Source organism: Procambarus clarkii, chromosome 6, assembly GCF_040958095.1.
Source record: "Procambarus clarkii isolate CNS0578487 chromosome 6, FALCON_Pclarkii_2.0, whole genome shotgun sequence".
NCBI classification, from domain to species: Eukaryota; Metazoa; Arthropoda; class Malacostraca; order Decapoda; family Cambaridae; genus Procambarus; species Procambarus clarkii.
The window spans coordinates 12,454,476-12,476,409 of record NC_091155.1 but is presented as its reverse complement, the minus strand read 5'-3'; the positions used below and the strand labels follow the sequence as shown (position 1 = coordinate 12,476,409).

General features: G+C 44.8%; 1 protein-coding gene across 1 annotated transcript; it reads right to left on the bottom strand.

Moving 5' to 3' along the window:
- Window positions 1–4,161: 4,161 nt before the first annotated feature.
- On the bottom strand, window positions 4,162–17,796 carry LOC138355173 (myosin light chain kinase, smooth muscle-like). Its single transcript, XM_069309999.1, has 2 exons — window positions 17,709–17,796; window positions 4,162–4,676 (listed from the first exon to the last, which is right to left on the bottom strand). The coding sequence occupies exons 1-2, from the start codon at window positions 17,794–17,796 to the stop codon at window positions 4,162–4,164; spliced, it is 603 nt and encodes a 200-aa protein (XP_069166100.1).
- Window positions 17,797–21,934: the final 4,138 nt, after the last annotated feature.

Genomic DNA, 21,934 nt, shown 5'->3' with positions numbered 1-21,934 from the left:
TGGCTTTAAAAGCGCTAGTGGCTTTTCAAGCACTAGTGGCTTTACAAGCACTAATGGCTTTACAAGCATTACTGGCCTTACAAGTGCTAGTCCTTTTACAAGCGCTAGTAGCTTTACAAGCGCTAGTGGGTTTACAAGCGATAGTGGCTTTACAAGCGGAAATGGCTTTACAAGTACTAGTGGCTTCACAAACGCTAGTAGTTTTACAAGCGCTAGTGGCTCTACAAGCGCTAATGGTTTTACAAGTGCTAGTGGCTCGACAAGCGCTAGTGGGTCTAAGCGCTAATTGCTTTACAAGCGCTAGTGGCTCTACAAGCACTAGTGGTTTCACAAGCTGTAGTGGCTTTACAAGCGCTAGAGACTCTTCAATTGCTAGTGGCTTCTCAAAAGCTAGTGGCTTTACAAGCGCTAGTGGTTTTACAAGCGCTAGTGGCTTTACAAGCGCTAGTGGCTTTACAAGCGCTAGTGACTTTTCAAGCGTTGGTGGCTTTACAAGCGCTAGTGGCTTTAAAAGCGCTAGTGTCTTTACAACCGCTAAAGGCTTTACAAGCATTACTTGCTTTACAAGCACTAGTGGTATTAGAAGCGCTAGTAGCTTTACAAGTGCTGGTGGTTTTATAAGTGATAGTGGTTTAACAAGCGCTAGTGGGTTTACAAGCGCTAGTGGCTCTACAAGCGCTAGTAACTTTACAAGTGCTAGTGACTCTACAGGCACTAGTTGTCTTACAAGCGCTAGTAGTTTTACAAGCACTAGTGGTTTTACAAACGTTAGTGGGTATCCAAAGGCTAGTGGTTTTACAAGGGCTAGTGGCTTTACAAGCGCTAGTAGCTTTACAAGCTCTAGTAGTTTAACAAGTGCTAGTGGCTTCTCAAGCACTAGTGGCTTTACAAGCGCTAGTGGCTTTACAAGCGCTAGTGGCGTTACAAGAGCTAGAGGCTTCACAAGCTTTAGTGGTTTTACAAGCGCTAGTGGCTTTACAAGCGCTATTGGCTTTACATGTGCTAGTGGTTTTACAAGCGCTAGTAGTTTTACAGGGACCAACGTCTTTACAAGCACTTGTGGTTTTGCAAGCGGTATTGACTTGACAAGGGCTAGTGGCTTTACAAGTGCTGGAGGTTTTAAAAACATTAGTGGCATTACAAGCCCTAGTTGCTTTACAAGTGCTAGTGGCTTTACAAGCGCTAATAGGTCTACAAGCGCTAGTGGCTTTACAAGTGCTAGTGATTTTACAAGCGCTAGTTGCTTTGCAAGCGCTGGTGGCTTTACAAGCGTTAGTGACTTTACAAGCGCTAATGGCTTTAGAATCATTACTGGCTTTACAAGCACTAGTGGTTTTACAAGCGCTAGTGGTTTTACAAGCGCTAGTGGTTTTACAAGCACTAGTTGCTTTACAAGCGCAAGTGGCTTTACAAGCGCTAGTGGCTTTAAAAACGCTAATGGCTTTACAAGTACTAGTGGCTCTACAAGCGCTAGTAGTTTTACAAGTCCTAGTGGCTCTACAAGCGCTAGTGGTTTTACAAGTGCTAGTGGCTCTAGAAGCACTAGTGGTTTTACAAGCGCTAGTGGCTCTACAAGCGCTAGTGGCTCTACAAGCGATAGTTTCTTTACAAGCGCTAGTGGCTCTACAAGCACTAGTGGTCTCACAAGCTCTAGTGGCTTTACAAGCGTTAGTGGCTCTTCAAGTGCTAATGGCTCTTCTGGAGCTAGTGGCTTTACAAGCGCTAGTGGTTTTACAAGCTCTAGTGGCTTTACAAGCGCTAGTGACTATACGAGCGCTAGTAACTTTATAAGTTCTAGTGGCTCTACAAGCGCTAGTTGCTTTACCAGCGCTAGTTGCTTTACCAGCGCTAGTGATTCTATGAGCGCTTGTAACTTTACAAGTGCTAGTAGCTCTACAAGCGCTAGTTGCTTTACAAGCGCTAGTTGCTCTACAGACGCTAGTTGCTTTACAAGTGCTCTTGGCTATTCAACCGCTAGTGGCTTTACAAGCGCTAGTAGCTTTACAAACACTAGCGGTTTTACAAATGCTAGTGGCTATACAAACGCTAGTGGTTATACAAGCGCTAATGTCTTTATAATCGCTATTAGTGTTACAATCTCTAGTGGTTTTACAAGCGCTAGTAGCTTTACAAGCACTAGTGGCTTTACAAGCGTTATTGGTTTTACAATCGCTAGTGGTTTTACAAACACTAGTGGCTGTAGAAGAGCTAGTAGCTCTACAGGCGCTAATGGCTTTACAAGCGCTAGTGGCATTACAAGCCCTAGTGGCGCGAAAGGAGCTAGTGTCTTTATTAGCGCTAGTGGCTCTACAAGCGCTAGTGGTTTTAAAAACGCTAGTGTTTTTACAGGTGATCCTGGCTTTTAAGCGCTAATGGCTTTACGAGCGCTAGTGGTTTTACAGGCACTAATGGCTTTACAAGCACCAGTGACTTTAAAGGCGCTAGTGGTTATACAAGCGCTTGTGGCTTTTCAAACGCTAGTGGTTTTACAAGCGCTAGTGGCTTTACAAACGCTTGTGGTTTTACAAGCGCTTATGGTTTTACAAGCACTAGTGGCTTTTCAAGCGCAAGTGACTTTACAAGCGCTAGTGGTTTTACAGGCACTAATGGCTTTACAAGCGCTAGTGGTTTTACAAGCACAAGTGGCTTTACAAGCACTAGTGGCTTTACAAGCACTAGTGATTTTATAGCCACTAATGGGTTTACAAGTGCAAGTGGTTTTACAAGCACTAGTGGCATTACATGCTCCAGTGGCTCTAAGTGCGCTAGTGGTTATACAAGTGCTAGTGGTTTTACTAGCCCAAGTCCTAGTGGCTCTACAAGCTCTAGCGGTTTTACAAGCATTTGTGGCTTTACAAGCGCTAGTGGTTTCACAAGTGCTAGTGGCTATTCAAGCGCTAGTGGTTTTACAAGCAAAAGTGGCTTTACTAGCACTAGTAGCTTTACAACCGTTAGTGGTTTTCAAGCATCAGTGGTTTTACAAGCGCCCGGGCTTATACAAGCACTAGTGCCTTTACAAGCGCTATTAGTTTTACAAGCACTAGTGGTTTTACACGTGCTAATGGCTCTACAAGCGCTAGTAGCTTTACAAGCGCTAGTGGCTTTACAAACACTAATGGCTTTACAAGTACTAGTGGCTCTACAAGCGCTAGTAGTTTTACAAGTACTAGGGACTCTACAAGCGCTAGTGGTTTTACAAGGGCTAGTGGCTCTACAAGCACTAGTGGATTTACAAGCACTAGTGGCTTTACAAGCGCTAGTGGCTCTACAAGCGCTAATGGTTTTACAAGTGCTAGTGACTCTACAAGCACTAGTGGTTTTACAAGCGCTAGTGGTTTTACACGTGCTAGTGGCTCTACAAGCACTAGTGGCATTACAAGCGCTAGTGGTTTTACAGACACTAATTGCTTTACAAGCGCTAGTGGTTCTACAAGCGCTAGTGGCTCTATAAGCGCTGGTTGCTTTACAAACGCTAGTGGCTTTACATGCGCTAGTGGCTTTACAAGCGCTAGTGGTTTTACGAGCGCTAGTTGCTTTACAAACGCTAGTGGCTTTAGAAGCACTAGTGGCTTTAGAAGCGCTAGTGGCTTTACAAGCACTAGTGGTTGTACAAGTGCTAATGGTTTTACAAGCGCTAGTAGTTTTACAAGAACTAGTAGTTTTACAAGCGCTAGTGGCTCTACAAGCACTAGTGGTTTTACAAGCGCTAGTGGCTCTACATTCGCGAATTGCTTTACAAGCGCTAGTGGCTCTACAAGCGCTGGAGGTTTTACAAACTCTAATGGTTTTATAAACGCTAGACACTTTACAAGCGCTAGAGGCTCTACAAGCGCTAGTTGCTTTACAAGCGCTGTTGGCTCTACAAGCGCTGATTTTTTAGAAACACTAATGGTTTGAGAAACGCTAGTGACTCTACAAGCGCTAACAGCTTTACAAGTGCTAGTGGTTTTACAAATGCTAGTGGCTATACAAACGCTAGTAGTTTTCAAGAGCAAGTGCCTTTACAAGTGCTATTGGCTTTACAGGCACTAACAGATTTACAAGCTTTAGTGGTTTTACAAGCACTAGTGGTTTTACAAGCGCTAGTGGTTTTATTAGCACTACTGGCTTTAAAACTGCTAGTGATTTAACAAGCGCTAGTAGTTTTACAAATGGTAATGGCTATACAAAAGCTAGTGGTTTTACAAGCTCTAGTGGTTTTACAAGTGCTAGTGGATGTTCAAGCACTAGTGGCTTTACTAGCTCTAGTGGCTTTACAAGCGCTAGTGGCTTTAAAAGGGCTAGTGGTTTTACAGGCACTAATGGCTTTACAAGTGCTAGTGGCTTTAAAACGGCTAGTGGTTTTACAGGCCCTAGTGGCTTTACAAGCGTTAGTGGTTTCACAAGTGCTAGCGGTTTTATAGGCACTAGTGGCTTTTCAAGCTTTCGTGCTTTAACAAGCGCTTGAGGTTTTACAAGCGCTAGTAGTTTTACAAGCGCTAGTGGTTTTACAGGCACCAGTGGCTTTTCAAGCTTTAGTGCTTTAACAAGCGCTTGAGGTTTTACAAGCACTAGTTGTTTTACAAGCGGTAGTGGCTTCACAAGCGCTAGTGGCTTTACAAGCACTAGTGGTTTTACCAGCACAAGTGGCTCTTCGAGCGCTAGTGGCTTTACAAGAGCTAATGGCTTTGCAAGCGCTAGTGGTTTTACAAGCACTAGTTACTTTACAAGTGTTAGTGATTTTACAGGCACTAGTGGTTTTACAAGCAGTAGTGGCATTACAAGCGCTAGTGGTTTTACAAGCGCTAGTGGTTTTACAAGCGGTAGTGGCTTGCGCTAGTGGTTTTACAAGCACTAGTGGCTTTAGAAGCACCAGTGGCTTTTCAAGCACTGTTGGTTACACAAGCGCTAGTGGCTTTGCAAGCACTAGTGGTTTTACAAACGCTAATGGTTTTACAAGCACTAGTGACTTTACAAGCACTAGTGGGTATACAAGCACAAGTGGCTTTACAAGTGCTAGTGGTTTTACAGGCAATAGTGGCTTTACAAGAGCTATTGGGTATACAAGCACAAGTGGATTTACAAGCGCTATTGGTTATACAAGCACTAGTTGCTTTACAAGTGCTAGTGGTTTTACAAGCACTAATGGTTTTACAAGCACTCTTGGCTTTACAAGCTCAAGTGGTTTTACAAGCATGAGTGGCTTTACAAGCGATAGTGGTTTTACAGGCACTAGTTGCTTTACAAGTGCTAGTGGATTTAAAAGCATTTGTGACTTTACAAGCTTTAGTGGTTTTACAAGCGCTAGTGGTTTTACAAGCATTAGTGGTTTTACGAGCGCTAGTGGATTTACAAGCGCTTGTGGTTTTACAAGCACTCCTGGCTTTAAATGTGTGAAATTTTTACCCACTATATCTATATTATTATCTGAGAAATGTATTATTTCTATATCGTATCTAAATCATAACAATATCATATCAGAACCAACAGATTCATTGTACATCTTGATCCTACTAGACAATGCCACCTATGATCACATACACCATGGGGCCCTATAGGTGCCTATGTGACTTTTTGCATGATTTCTCATGGATCCAGAAGCTTCTAGTAGGATTTCTTAATTAAAAAACTATTGGAACAATTGAATCGATTTACGGTAGGGATTAAATCAAATCCTTAACAAGAATCAATAGTACTATCCAGTAATACTTATAATCTTAATATCCTATATCTAATTATATTATAATCATATCTTATCTTAATCATATGCTGGGAGAGAAGCACCCACCACACCACGAGGCTAGAACTCATGTGTTTACAAACAGTGAACATGTGCCACGGTGCTTAGTGAAAATTGATTAGCTCAGGACACCTTATCAAATTATCTTTATCACCAGTGATTACTCTCTAGAAAGAGGGAATACCTGGACAATATATCTACAAATTCCTAGAACATTTCTATATAAATGTAGAGTGGATCACACAAAGTGACACTGTCTCCACCTCCACCATCATCACCTATCCTAACCTATTGCAATGCAATTTAGGACATAATCACGTAGCAACGCTACCAGTACAATCTACAACAAAGCTGTGATATAAAATATCGTGCCTAAACTCGACAAGAGAGTTATCCAGTCTAGCACACTTGTCAGACAGGCATCCAGCATTCAGAGAAGCATATTGAATGTTATTTAGTTAGTAAATTAATTGGCCAATTGTATGCTTGTATAACTTTAATATATCTAACAAGTCAGTCTGTCGGTTATATGGTGAGGCAACGCCTCATATTTCAGTGAGAATTCATTAATCTTACAGCAACTGAATCTTTTCCCAGACACTAGACACTCATGAGGTTCACTGCTCCATAAGTATCCCTAGTCTAGGAAGAGTTTCAGTCAAGGTGACTGAACCTCTTCATATAAATTGAATATATCTATATATATTTATATATATCCATGAACATATATATTAAGTTAACAATTGCTTGCTCAATTATCTTTAATTTATCATTTAAGTTCCTCCAATTGAATATAATCTTTAGTACTTAGTTAATAGTACTTAGACCACATTTAAGGTCCTTTAATATACATCCACAATTTAAATTGTTGTGTATATAGTATATTAATATTGGCTGTTGATAGTTATAGTGCTAGGCTGGACTATGTACATGTTTTAATCCCAGCTTTAAACAGAACCAGTGTTCAGTCATAGAACTGAATTTATTAAAATCTTATTCTTGTATAAAAACACAATCTAATGTGAGATAATTGCCTACAGGTGGACTGGATCTTCAATCAACTAATTCATTCACCCCACCTGACCCTTACACAGTCTGTCATTAGGAAAAGAGGAGCTAGGATTTACGACCCTAGCTAGAGACTTTAGTTGAATTAAATTTGCATACAGTAATTTTTAATTTAGTACCATATTTTAGCACTCTATTACTCACTTTAGCACTCATATTAATTTAGCACTCTAGTTGTCCTCCTCTCACATCAATTCCAGCAAGTTTTCCCCCACATGGGGCCTTGTATCCTGGTGGATAGCGCGCATGACTCGTAATTCTGTGGCACGTGTTCGATTCCCGCACAAGGCAAAAACAAATGGGCAAAGTTTCTTTCACCTTGAATACCCCTGTTACCTAGCAGTATATAGGTACCTGGGAGTTAGTCAGCTGTCACGGGCTGCTTCCTGGGTGTGTGTGTGTGTATGGTGTGGAAAAAAAATTGTATTTAGTAAACAGTTGAGAGACGGGCCAAAGAGCAAAGTTCAACCCCCGCAAACACAACTAGGTGAATACATTAATGGTCCTTCGAACGGATGATTATTCCTGAACCTAGATAGTCTAGAAACTAGATCATATTTCAATGGCAAATACATAAGAAACTTCTTGATTTTTGCTTTGGAATAATTTTTTACATTCTAGCCTAACCTAGTTAGCAGCCAATATTTATCATATCTGTATATCTAAGTAAACAAATTGTTTGCAGTGGTTTAAACCACCATATCCATTACCTAGTAAGCATTCATAGCATACTAATTTCAGTTTTGTGGTAAAAAATCACAGTACTTAATTTTATCAGTGTCAAAGACACAATTACATCTTACTCATATATACCATTATAGACCTCAATTGTGGTAACATATATACACACATTAAGTGTATTATCTAGCATTATTGTAATCAACTGATTTTCAGAGCTGCTCATTACAAAATACTATTTAAAAAAGTGTTTTTAACACTATAGGAACATTTCATTACAATATATATCCAAAATCAACTGTATCAAACCCTATTTCAGGTAAAATCAGTAGGCATTCTACTGTATTTTATCAAACCCTAATTAGGGTAATAGATCTTGTAATAATTTTGCAAAAATAGTGTCATTTACTATTTTTTAAAAAAATATTACAAAATTTACCGATTTGGTGCATTCGGATGATAAACCAAATTATTACTTTTAATAATTGAGCACCTGTTAAGTCCAGATTCCAGGGAGGAATAGAAGGACGATCTTTGGAATCATTACCTAAGTAGACAGGATAGCTCATTTTTCAAAATACATTAACATTATACATACTTATATCAAAAAAGAGAAAATATCTCGGAAACTCTGAAACGCGGAAAATCCAGATGATTTCTAATTCTTCAACTGCTACAGCAACATGAAAGAAAAGGATACTTATAAAGTGTCAAAAATCTCCTAACTCAACTGATTGACAAATGTCAAAAGTTAGCTAATCAAGTATCTTTTGATTTAATCATCTTGAATAACATTAATAAAAAGTTTAGTTGAAAAATTTGATCAAATCAAAGACCTTTTCTGAAACTTATTTAGCAGAAAGAGCTAACGCTGATTTAACCCAAAGGGAACTTCAGGATATCAGAGCTGAAACACCCATTTATGAAACTAAAATCCAGGATCAATTAGATTGTTTAATCAAACTAGCATTGCCAGCAGTAGCCCAACCAAATGTGAGCACATGCAGACAGTTGGTACCTCAACTATCCCACATGTAGCAGCCAAACTCCCAAAGGTAGAATTACCTTGTTTTGAGGGCCAAAGCTGAACATAATTGGGATACCTTCTGGAGAGCTTTTGATTATTTAATACACTCTAATGCTTCTCTCACTAAGACTATTAAATTTTTATGTTTACAAAACCAAGTAAGAGGAAAGGCATTGCAGATCATTGCTAATTTGTCATTCACAGATGAAGATTACTGATCAAACCATACAATTGTTACATGATAAGTACATTGGATACTAATAAAAAAACTTGAAGGCCTCCTGGCCACATCTATCAGTTGAATGAAAGTCATCACTTAGCTAAACATCAAATCATTAATCTTAATCAACAGCCTACAGGGCCATTTAAATCGGATGATAGACAAATGTCATCATCACTTGCTACAATACTCTACCATTGGGGATTAAGACCCATCTTAATCTCACATCACAATCTGAATGGCTAAACAGCCCTTCATCACTAATCTATAATCTGAAGGCTAACAGCCATTGACAATGTCAATCCAAATATTATCATCCATCTAAGATAACTATCTTAATCCAAGAATATAATCTTAATCACCTAATCTCATACTTTCACTGTAGTGAAAGCAGCCTCAGAAAATCTGAATGCAATTAAGCATCTCAAAGAGATTTACTTAATAGAAAAAGGCAAAGCCGATAAATAAAAAGCAAAATGCTTCATCACATCATGAATAATTTAAATACACATTATTGCCGATACAATTCATCCTTTAAGGAAATCCTTGAGGAGTACAAGTTGTTACATGCTTGTATGACCTACTTGCATGTAATTACATACTTACAGTTGTTACATATGTGTAACAATATCAATTCACAAGAAAAATCACTAAAGTAAATCTTTGGACAAAAACAAAAATGTCCAAACTGACAATCAGAAATCAAAGCAACAAAACTCATCATCTGCAAAGTGGAAACAGAGTAATGTTGGCTCATATTCTATAATACCCTACAGTTAATTTAACTGTAGGAAATCAAGCTCCTAAGACAGATAGAACCAAAGTAGCTACAAGTGGCCCAAGATGTTTTTCTGTCAGGAAGGCACATGCCATTTATCAATGCACAGCCTATGCAGATGCAGACTATGCCAAAAGAATCAATAATCTACATGCATCACAGGTCAAAGCCAAAGGAAGATAATTCTTCACCAGCTGTGCAATTTGTAAGGTACAGAGTAATGTTAATGCCTTAGTAGCAAAAACAATTTCATGGCTTTACAAGTTCTAGTGGCTCTACAGGGCGCTAGTGGCTTTACAAGCGCTAATGGCTTTACAAGCGCTAGTGCCTTTACAAGCGCTAGTGGTTTTACAAGCACTAGTGACTTTACAAGTGCTAGTGGTTTTACAAGCACTAGTGGTTTACAAGCACTAGTGGTTTTACAAGCACTAGTGGTTTTACAAGCGCTAGTGGCTTTACAATCGCTATTAGTTTTACAAGTACTAGTGGCTTTACAAGCTGCTGCTGGTTATACAAGCGCTAGTTGCTTTACAAGTGCTAGTGGTTTTACAAGCACTAGTGGTTTTACAAGCACTAGTGGCTTTACAAGTGCTACTGGTTTTACAAGCACTAGTGGCTTTACAAGCACTAGTGGTCTTACAGGCCATAGTGGCTTTACAAGAGATATAGGTTTTATAAGCACTAGTGCCTTACAGGCGCTAGTGGTTTGCAAACTCTAGTAGCTTTACAAGTGCTTGTGGTTTTACAGGCAACAGTGGCTTTACAAGCACTAGTGGTTTTACAAGCGCTAGTGGCTTTACAAGCGCTAGTGGCTATACAAGTGCTAGTGTTATACAAGCGCTAGTGGCTTTAGAAGTGCTGGTGGCTTTATGGGCTCTAGTGGCTTTACAAGTGCTAGTGGCATTACAAGCGCTAGTGGCCTTTACAAGGATGTAAGAACTTTTATATATATATGTAAAGAAAAAATGAAAAGTAAGGACAAAGCTCGTGAAGAGAAGATGTGGAGAGAGAGAGAGAGAGATGAGAGAGAGAGAGAAAGAGAGAGAGAGAGAGAGAGAGAGAGAGAGAGAGAGAGAGCAATGCCACAATAACATGATGAGTTACATTATATAACAAAAAGGAATGCTCTAATGCTCCCAGACTCTAATGAGTCTGGGAGCGCATTTGTATTCCTCACACGTGAGGAACACAAATGCGAACAAGCCTGAATGGTCCCCAGGCATACATGCAACTGAAAACTCACATCCCATAAGTGACTCGAACCCATACTGCCAGGAGCACTATGCAACTGGTGTACAGGGCACCTTATGTCACTCGACCATCACGACCGTACAAAATATTATGATTTGTTAAAATACTATGCCCAAGATTACCATCAGAGTGCCGGGGGCTGATGGGGAAATAGCCTTAGCTACCATCAGCTTTTGTCCAGTCGTGATGGTCGAGTGGATAAGGTGCCCTGTACACTAGTTGCATAGTGCTCCTGGCAGTATGGGTTCGAGTCACTTCAAGGGTGTGAGTTTTCAGTTGCATGTATGCTTGGAGACCATTCAGGCTTGTTGGCATTTGTGTTCCTCACGTGTGCCCCAAAGAATGAGGTGATTTGTTAAAATACTATGCCCAACATTGCTATCAGAATGCCGGCGGACTGATGGGGGAAATAGCCTCGGCTACCACCAGCTTTTATCCGGTCGTGATGGTCGAGTGGATAAGGTGCCCTGTACACCAGTTGTATAGTGCTCCTGGCAGTATGGGTTCGAGTCACTTCTGGGGTGTGAGTTTTCGGTTGCATGTATGCCTGGGGACCATTCAGGCTTGTTTGCATTTGTGTTCCTCACATGTGCCCCAAAGAATGAGGTGATTTGTTAAAATACTATGCCCAAGATTACCATCAGAGTGCCGGCGGGGTGATGGGGAAATAGCCTCGGCTACCATCAGCTTTTGTCCGGTCGTGATGGTCGAGTGGATAAGGTGCCTTGTACACCAGTTGCATAGTGCTCCTGGCAGTATGGGTTCGAGTCACTTCTGGGGTGTGAATTTTCAATTATATATATATATATATATATATATATATATATATATATATATATATATATATATATATATGTGTGTGTGTGTACTCACCTATTTGTGCTTGCGGGGGTTCAGCTTTGGCTCTTCGGTCCCGCCTCTCAACTGTCAATCAGCTGGTGTACAGATTCCTGAGCCTACTGGGCTCTATCATATCTACATTTGAAACAGTGTATGGAGTCCGCCTCCACCACATCACTGCCTAGTGCATTCCATCCGTTAACTACTCTAACACTGAAAAAGTTCTTTCTAACGTCTCTGTGGCTCATGTGGGTACTCAGTTTCCACCTGTGTTCCCTTGTTCGCGTCCCACCAGTGTTGAATAGTTTATCCTTGTTCACCCTTGTGTGTGTGTGTGTGTGTATGTGTGTGTGTATGTGTGTGTGTGTGTGTGTGTGTACTCACCTATTTGTGTCTGCAGGATCGAGCATTGACTCTTGGATCCCGCCTTTCGAGCCATCGGTTGTTTACAGCAATGACTCCGGTCCTATTTCCCTATCATACCTAGTTTTAAAATTATGAATAGAATTTGCTTCCACCACCTGCTCCTTAAGTGCATTCCATTTTTCCACTATTCTCACGCTAAAAGAAAACTTCCTAACATCCCTGTGACTCATCTGAGTTTCCAGCTTCCACCCATGTCCCCTCGTTCTGTTACTATACCGTGTGAACATTTCGTCTATGCCCACTCTGTCAATCCCTCTGAATATTTTATACATTCCTATCATATCACCCTCTCCCTTCTTTTTTCTAGTGTCATAAGGCTCAGTTCCTTCAGGCGCTCTTCATACCCCATCCCACGTAACGCTGGGACGAGTCTCGTTGCAAACTTCTGAACCTTTTCCAGTTTCCTGATGTGTTTCTTCAGGTGGGCACTCCATGGTGGGACTGCATACTCTAAGACTGGCCTCACGTAACAGTGTAAAGTGCCCTAAGTGCTTCCTTACTTAGATTTCTGAATGATGTTCTAACTTTTGCAAGTGTAGAGTATGGTGCTGTCGATATCCTATTTATATGTGCCTCAGGAGTTAGGTTAGGTGTTATGTCCACGCACAGGTCTCTTTCTCATGTCATCACAAGTAGGGAGTTCCTCTTCATTGTGTACTGTCTCTTTGGTCTCCTATCAACTAGTCCCATTCCCATAACTTTACATTGCTCGTGTTGAACTCCAGTAGCCATTTCTCTGACCATCTCTGCTACCTGTTCAAGTCCTCTTGGAGAATCCTACAATTCTCATCTGTCACAACTCTTGTCATCAACTTTGCGTCATCCGTGAACATCAACTTGTAGGATTCTACTCCTGTAAACATGTCATTAACGTATATTAGAAATAGAATTGGTCCCAGCACCTATCCTTGAGGAACTCCACTCGTTACTGTTCGCCAATCCGACTTCTCGCCCCTTACCGTAACTCTGGCTCCTTCCTGTTAGGTCGTTCCTTACTAATGCTAGGGGCCTCTCCACCCACTCCCACCTGCCTCTCAAGTTTGAATAGCAGTCACATGTACAATACTGTATCAAAGGCTTTTTTGCAGTCTAGAAAATTGCAGTCTGCCCAACCTTCTCTGTCCTGCCTTATCCTCGTTATTTTATCATAGAATTCCAAAAGGTTTGTTAGGCAAGATTTCCCTTTCCAGAACCCATGTTGATGTTTGTTTACAGACCTGTGCCCCCTCCCCATCCGGCCCATTGGCGTCGTGAGGGTGCTTCGTGGACGGCTGCCAGAGTGTGATGCTCCGTGGGACAGTCCTCTGTCCTTTTCTGGCCTTGCACTCCTGCTGCTGTCTTCTCTAATTGTGCCGGATCGCTTTTCCTTTTCATTATGTTTCGTTTTTCTCCCCCCTCTTCTCCTATCTGCTTGTCGTTTCCTGCCGACCTTTGCTTGTTTTGGATTATTTCTTTGGACTTCTTCTATTTTGACGCCCGGGTGCTTGAGGAGGCATACTCTTGCACCGGTAGAACTGTTGTACCCAACATCTCGAGCGAGGGGAACCTTTTATTGTCAATTCCCCTTTCGTCACTGAACCCGATTTCGACGGACTGATGGTTCTTAAGGTGGCGTTTGTGGTGCGTATACTCACGACGCACCCCTAGGGGGCCCCGGCATGATCGGCGATAGCTTCCTGTTGGGTGTCCTGCCTCTAATTGTGGCTCCATGGTGGGTATGGGGGCACATTCGTGGATGAATTTATCACTCTTCGTACCTATGTCGTTAAATGTTTCTGATGTACCCTCTCGGGCTCGTGGGGTGGGCGACCAAGCCCCCGAGTCGGCCTGTCTTGGGTGACCGCCTCTGTAGCCTCCGCTGCATTGCGCCCCGACCTTGCTCCTCCTTTGACCATCCTGACTTCTTCCCCCAGCTCCCCTCCCTCCTCTGTGGTTGGGTTGAGCCTCCAGCCCCCAGTGGTGACCACTTCGTCCCCTGGTGCGGCTAAGTCTCTCGTTGTGACTACTGCGCCTTTTGACCCCTCTCTCTCTAGGGGTTCTCAACGCCGTTCACGCCATGGCCGCACTCTCTCGATTCCTTCTCGTACTGACGTGTATCAGGCCTTGTTTGGTCCCGCTTTACGGGCCAAATACTTTGATCTCCTCCCTCTTGATTCTGCGCCTCCTGATGATTTCTCCCTCCATCGGCATCTTGTAGATTGCGTGGATGCGTCGGTTACCTTCAACCCCACTCGTCTCGGTACACGTGTCGTTGCTGCTCCTTCTCAGGATGCAGCTTCCCGCTTGGCTGCCTTATCTTGCCTTGGCGAGATCCCTGTTTGGGTCTCGAAGAATGTTCGGATGAATGCCAGTGTTGGCACTATTCTCCTTCCACCCCATGTTGCAACCGGTGTTTGGAATCTGCAGGATTGCCACGATGATATTCGGCATATCCTTGATGCCCAAGGCCATTCTGTCCTCCAGGTTGACTCGTTTACTCGTCCCCCTCGTTGTCGTCGCCGTCAACCCCTTCGTGTTGTGAAGATCACCTTTGATGGTAGGACCCTTCCATCCTCTGTCATTCTTGCTGGTGCTAGGTGCTCTGTCCAGAAGTATATTCCTTCTCCTCGACTTTGTAACAAGTGCTGGAGGTTTGGGCATGGTGCCCTCCGCTGCTCTGGGATTGTCTCTCTCTGTCTTTGTGTGGGGGTGAAGGTCACTCTAAGTCGGAGTGCACTTCTCCCCAAGCTCGCTGCCTCAACTGCGGTGAGGCCCATCCTACCTTCTCCCGCGCCTGTATCCATTACAAGCTTGAGGCAGCCGTCCTCAACTTGAAACACCGGGAGCGTTTATCTTTTCCTGAGGCGAGGCGCCAGGTTCGCCGGCTCCCGCCTTATGCTCGCGTGTTGCGCTCTTCCTCTCCTCGTCATTCCCTCATTCCTCAGACTCACAACCAGACTCAGACTTCCGGGCCTTGGACCCTGATATGCCTACTGCCCCCTCCTCTGTTCCTTTGCGTTCTGTCCCGAGGGGTCCCCCTCCTGGTCCTCTGTGTGGGGTTCCCCTTCTTTCTACCCGGTCTGTCATGTCTCCTGTGTCTTCTTCCTCCGATCCTCCTTCTCATCCTCTTCCTCCATCTATCGGCTCTCCCCGCCGCCTGTCGGTGCAGGCGGATGTCCATCGCTCTCCTAACGGCCGTCGTGTGTGCTCTCGTTCAGCCTCTCCTGTTGAGACACTGGAATCCGTTGCCCGGCAAGTAGTTGCTGGGACACTGGTCTCTTTAAGTCAGAAGCGTAAGCCTGGCTCCTCTCCTTCCTCCTCCCCGGCGGGTAAGAAGGCTTCGCTTTCTTCCTCAGCCCCTACTTCTGGCTCTGTTGCCCCTTCCCCTGCCATTTCAGTGATTGCGCCCCTGTTCCTGCTATGGAGGTTTCTTTGGCGCCTGCTTCCCTTTCGGTTGCTGCTCTTGCTGAGGTGCGCTCCCCTCTTTCTCCTCCCCCTCTACCTGCTGCTGTCCTTGACTGTTCCTCTGCGTTGTCTCCTCCTCCGGACCCTGCCCGCCCACCTCTGATCTGTTCGCCCGCTTCCTTCCCTCCATCTTTGCTCAGTTTACCCATGCCCCCTAACCCTGACTTTGCTGACCCTGATCCTGACCCTAATATTCTTTAACGTGCTGTGTTGCTCTTTCGCCTTTGTTACTTCCTTGTTCTCTGTTGTTGTCCTTTACCTTCTCGTCGATGTCTATTCTTCAATGGAACGTTCGAGGTTTATATGCCAATTTCCTCGAACTCCAACTTCTGATTTCGCGGTTTTTGCCCCTTTGTGTCTGTCTCCAGGAGCCGATGCTTGGTGCTCGTCCTGGTCGTTTTCGTGGCTATTCCTTTCTCTCCCCCCCCCCAACCGTTGCTGGGGCTCCTAATTCTTCTGCTCTCTTGATTCGTGCTGATGTTCCCTTTGTTCCTTTACTTTTTCCTTTGCCTCTCCATTGTTCTGCTGCTCGTATCTTTGTGGGGAAATGGTACACAGTTTGTTCCATTTATCTCCCCCCGAGTGTCCCGCTTTCTCTTCCTGATTTGAAACACCTCTTGGACTCCTTGCTGGAGCCTGTGCTCCTGCTGGGGGACTTCAATTGTAGTCATTCCCTTTGGGGTGACGTTCTGACGAATACCCGGGGTCGCCTCCTTGAGCCGTTTCTCCTCTCTTCTTCCCTGTCTCTTCTGAATTCTGGTGAGCCCACTCATTTGGACTCTCGGACTCGCACCCTTTCCAGTCTTGATCTTTCTCTCTGCTCTTCTTCTCTTTACTTAGATTTCACGTGGCAGGTTCTTGATGACCTCCATGGCAGTGATCATTTCCCTATCCTTGTTTCCTTTTTCTCGTTTCGCCCTTCTCTCTCTTTTCCTAGGTGACAGTTTGCTAAAGCGGACTGGAACCTTTTTACCCTCAGTGCTGCTCTCTCTGACCTCTCCCTTCTGCCTCTCCCTCGCGCTCTCCTCCTTTTTCATGACACTGTCTTCTACGCTGCCCTCCGCTCTATTCCTCGCTCTTCCTCTCGGGGTCCGCGGAAGTGCGTTCCCTGGTGAAATGCGGATTGTGCTCGGGTTGTCCGCTGTAAGCGTGCAGCCTGGAAGAGGCACCGCCGTAGGCAGACGGCCGATTCTTTTCTTTTCTTTCGGAAAGCGAGTGCGGTGGCCCGTAGGGCCATTCGTATGGCTAAACGTGAATGTTGAGCATCTTATGTCTCAACAATTACGTCTGAAACTCCTCTGCCCCAGATCTGGAAGCATATCCGCAAGATAGCGGGTAAGTTCGTTCCCGATGTTTCACCGGTCCTTCACCTCCATGACACTCTTGTGGCGGACCCGTTGCAGGTCGCTTCCGAACTGGGTTCCCACTTTTCTTCTGTTAGCTCTGGTCTCCATCTTCCCCAATCTTTCCTTCTTCATAAACCTGTCCTTGAGTCTTGTCCTTTAGATTTCTGCATTCGTCTTCAGCTTCCCTATAATCATCCTTTCTCTCTTTCTGAACTTCGTTCTGCCCTGGCCCTGTGCGGTTCTACAGCGGCGGGCTCCGATGGTATTCATTATGAGATGCTTCGCCATATTCCTCCGTGCACGTCCCAGTATTTACTGAGTCTGTATAATCGGATCTGGGAGTCGTCGTCAGTCCCTGAGGACTGGATCGATGCTGTTGTCCTCCCTGTTCGCAAACCAGGGTCTCTGGGTAAACTCTTTGAACGTATGGTTAACGTTCGTCTGATATGGTTCCTGGAACACCATCACCTCCTCTCCCCTTCTCAATATGGTTTCCACAAGTGCCACAGCACGACAGATGTCCTGGTGAACTTGGAGGTCTATATTCGTACTGCTTTTGCTGCGAAGACCTCCGTTGTTGCCGTCCTTTTTGACCTGGAAAAGGCTTATGACACCACTTGACGATATCATATTCTATCTTAACTTCATTCTTTTGGCCTTCGTCGTCATCTCCCTCTTTTTCTCCGCAGCTTCCTCTCTCGTCGTTCCTTTCGGGTGCGCCTTGGTACCACTCTCTCTCTTTTTCCTTTTTCCTTTTTTGCTCCCTTTCCTCTCCCTCTGCCTCTTTTCAGCAATACGAAGGTGTGCCCCAGGGTAGTGTTCTGAGCACTACTCTTTTTCTGGTTGCCCTCAATGGTCTTCTTTCCTATCTTCCTTCAGGTGTCTTCTCCGCTCTATGTCGATGATCTTACCCTTTGCTGTCAGGGTGATGATTCGCCTCTTTTTCAGCACCGGCTTCAACTTGCAATTGATGCCGTGTCGTCTTGGGCCACCGATCATGGCTTCAAGTTCTCTACTTCTAAGACTTGTGCCATGACTTTTACGCGGAAACGGGTCGTTCTTCGTCCCTCTTTGTCACTTTATGGTCATCCCCTTGAGTACAAAGATTCTGCGAAGCTTTTGGGGTTATTCCTTGACAATCGTTTGTCTTGGTCTCCCCATATCTCTTACCTCCGTGTTGAGTGCTCTAAGGCCCTTACCCTCCTTCAGGTCTTGTCCCATACTTCTTGGGGGGCAGATAGGCGCACTCTCCTTGCTTTACATTCCTCTCTCGTCCTGTCTAAGCTCGATTATGGTTGCCCTGCTTACTCATCTGCTTCTCCTACTCTTCGCCGTCGTGATGCTTTGCACCATACTGGGTTGCGCCTCAGTTCTGGTGCCTTTCGTTCGACTCCCGTCCTTAGCTTGTATGTTGACACTGGCGTCCTGTCTCTCCAAGACCGCCGTGATGGCTACTGTCTTCGCTATCTTGCGCGGTCCTTACAACATCCTTCCTCTCGCCTCTGTCGTGCTTTAACTTTTACCCCTCCTGCAGTTCCTGTTCCTCTTCACCACCTCTCTCTTTCTGTCCGGTTATCTTGCCTACAGGATTTTCTTTCCGTTCATATTTCTAATGTTTCTCCTCGTGTTGTTCCTTCTTTGCCCCCGTGGAGAGTCCCTCTTCCGCGGTTTTGTACTTCCTTGACCCGTATCACTAAAGCTTTTACCCTTCCTACGGTTCTAAAACACCTTTTCCTTGAGCACTTTTCTTCTCACTCCCGCTCCGTTTCTGTCTTACCGATGGGTCTCCGTTTCTGTCTTCACCGATGGGTCTAAGTCTGCGGACGGTGTTGGCTACTCTGTTGTTTTTCCTGATCGCACTTATATGTGTCGCTTACCTCCGGTTACTAGCATCTTTACAGCGGAGCTTTATGCTATTCTCTGTGCTCTTTGTCTCCTGCTTTCTCGTTGTCAGTCTTCCTTTGTAGTTGTTGTTGACTCTCGTAGTGCCCTCATGGCTCACGAGTCCTTTAATCCGGTTCATCCAGTAGTTGTCGAGATCCAGCATTGGCTGTTTCTTGTTCACAGTAAATTTAAGTCGGTTGAGTTTTGTTGGGTTCCCAGCCATATTGGTGTGTCTTTAAATGAGCGTGAGGATGCTGCCGCCAAGGAAGCTGTCCGCTCTTGTCCCGTCTCTCGTAATGGTATTCCATATTCCGACTTTTACCCGGTTATCCATTCCTCCGTCCTTACCCTTTGGCAGGCTTCTTGGTCGTCTGTTGCTGGTAACAAACTACGTACTCTTAAATGTTGTGTTTCCTCGTGGCCGTCCTCCTACCACCATAACCGGCGATAGGAAACAGCTCTGGCGAGGTTGTGTATTGGCCATACTCGCTTAACCCATGGTCACTTGATGGAGCGCTGCCCTGCTCCTTATTGTCCTAGTTGCATTGTCCCTCTTACGGTCGTGCATGTCCTTCTTGAATGTCCTGACTTCCAGGACGAGCGTGTGTCTTTCTTTCCGACCACCCCTCGCGGTCACCTGTCCCTCAATAGAATTCTTGGTGACTCAGATACTTTTGATATCGTTCGCCTTATGCGATTTTGTTCTCGTATTAGCATCCTTGTTGATATTTAGCGCCCTCTGATTATTCTGTGCATTTGATGGTGTGTTACGGACCCGAATCCAGCGTCCGAGCACGGAGCAGTGACGACCGCGCCATCTGTGGGTCAGCTCCCGAAACCCCCTCCAAATGGACGACGACACCTGGTGAGGACGAAGTGTACTGGCCACAAGGGCCAGTTTCCAGTCCTGTTCAGCCCACAACACAGCCGTTGCTGACCTCTGGTGAGGTGGTGCTCAGACGACAACGCCATCTATGGATTTGATACGTCGGTCGTTTGTGTCTGAGCCTGTAAGTGAGGTGCTTTAGTGTGTCCCTGTTATTGATGACGTGTCTGCTTACAGAGTCGACCTGGGACTGCTGTAAGGGAAGTTGAGTCAGTCTACCCAAGGCAGCCATCCCCATACCAAGTGCTTTGCTGCAGCAGCTGTGAGTCGCCTCCCGGAGGAACACTGTGGTGTTACCCTGCCAGTGAAGTGGCAGTTGAAGGATTGTCGTACCCGGGACCGACTGCTGGAGACGATTGACCACTGGGGTATTGTGGACAGGAGAGTGATCTGTGGTATCACACGAGGCTCCTGACTAGGGCGCTACCCTAGTATCGCTCGTGGAGTGGCCTGACCAGCGTTGCTGATCCGGAACCTGCCAGCTGTTCTGCTGGACTTGTGGTTGACGGCCCCACGGCGGTGCCCCCAGTGGAACTGTGTTTTGGCTGGCCTGTGGCCGGGGTAGACTCAGCTTTTCGAAGGATTCGTCGTGAGGCCACGAGAGCACTGAGAACTTGGCATCGAAAGGATCCAGAGTCTTCAGAAGAAGACGACAGTGTAAATAAGTGTTAATACCCCTTCCCCTGTGTAACCTTTTATATATTATTTATTGGTGATGGTAATAATTATAGTATTAAGTTCTTGACTTTATTTCCCTTCCCCTTTAAGTTACTTGCGTTACGGATCTCATCCCTTGAAAGCCACTACTGGCTTGGGGCCGGATACCCTTCCTCTAACGACATCAGAGTACGAACCCAGTTGCGACCCGAGAGGGCCGTAACATGGTGCTACATAGCCTTCCCGGTTTGGTGCCTTCTTTTGATAATTACTTACTTACTTCCAGTTTAGTCTTATCCTGGACTAGATATGGACTCCATGCTGGGGCTGCATACTCCAGGATTGGCCTGACATATGTGGTATACAAAGTTCTGAATGATTCTTAACATAAGTTTCTGAATGCCGTTCGTATGTTGGCCAGCCTGGCATATGCCGCTGATGTTATCCGCTTGATATGTGCTGCAGGAGACAGGTCTGGCGTGATATCAACCCTCAAGTCTTTTTCCTTCTCTGACTCCTGAAGAATTTCCTCTCCCAGATGATACCTTGTATCTGGCCTCCTGCTCCCTACACCTATCTTCATTACATTACATTTGGTTGGGTTAAACTCTAACAACCATTTGTTCGACCATTCCTTCAGCTTGTCTAGGTCTTCTTGAAGCCTCAAACAGTCCTCTTCTGTTTAATTCCTTCTCATAATTTTAGCATCGTCCGCAAACATTGAGAGAAATGAATCGATACCCTCCGGGAGATCATTTACATATATCAGAAACAAGATAGTACCGAGTACAGAGCCCTGTGGGACTCCACTGGTGACTTCACGCCAATCGGAGGTCTCACCCCTCACCGTAACTCTCTGCTTCCTATTGCTTAGATACTCCTTATCCACTGGAGCACCTTACCAGCTACACCTGCCTGCCTCTCCAGCTTATGTACCAGCCTCTTATGCGGTACTGTGTCAAAGGCTTTCCGACAATCCAAGAAAATGCAGTCCGCCCAGCCCTCTCTTTCTTGCTTAACCTTTGTCACCTGATCGTAGAATTCTATCAAGCCTGTAAGGCAAGGCAAGATTGTGTGTGTGTGGGTGTGTGTGTGTGTGTGTGTGTGTGTGTGTGTGTGTGTGTGTGTGTGTGTGTCTGTATTTTGACTGTCTGGTTGAGTCTGTCCAAGGTTGAAGGACAGAGATGTTTGCGGTAGTTTCCTCGATTCTTTTCCTTTCATGTTAATATAAAGCTGATCTGGAAATGAGTCAGTTGTACCAAGAGCAAGAGAACACCTGAAGCTGTTATTCCGTGACCCGACGGTTTGTTCGATAATGTTGACTGACACGTCAACAAGGTGTTTGCTGCTAATGCAAGCCAATAATTTCTGCCCACCTCCTTCACCCTCTGACAGGCGGTTGTCTGGCAATTTTATCCTGTCAGTCATCATCGATCTCAAAACTCCATAGCTGTCAAGAGCCACTTATATATGGCCTTTCAACCAGCAACTACGACTCCTCTTCACTAATAGAGCCCTGAGAACCGTGCTGCTGTGAAAGGTATTTTTTATGTATATTATAATTGGATGCAACTCATACTCCCTCCAGTGTTGCCCTGTTCTTCGTATTCAGCTGACTGGTCCCTCTGCCACTAGCTGCTGACACTAGTTCGCAGCTGACGCCGCCCTCTACCACTAGCTGCTGACACTAGTTCGCAGCTGACGCAGCCC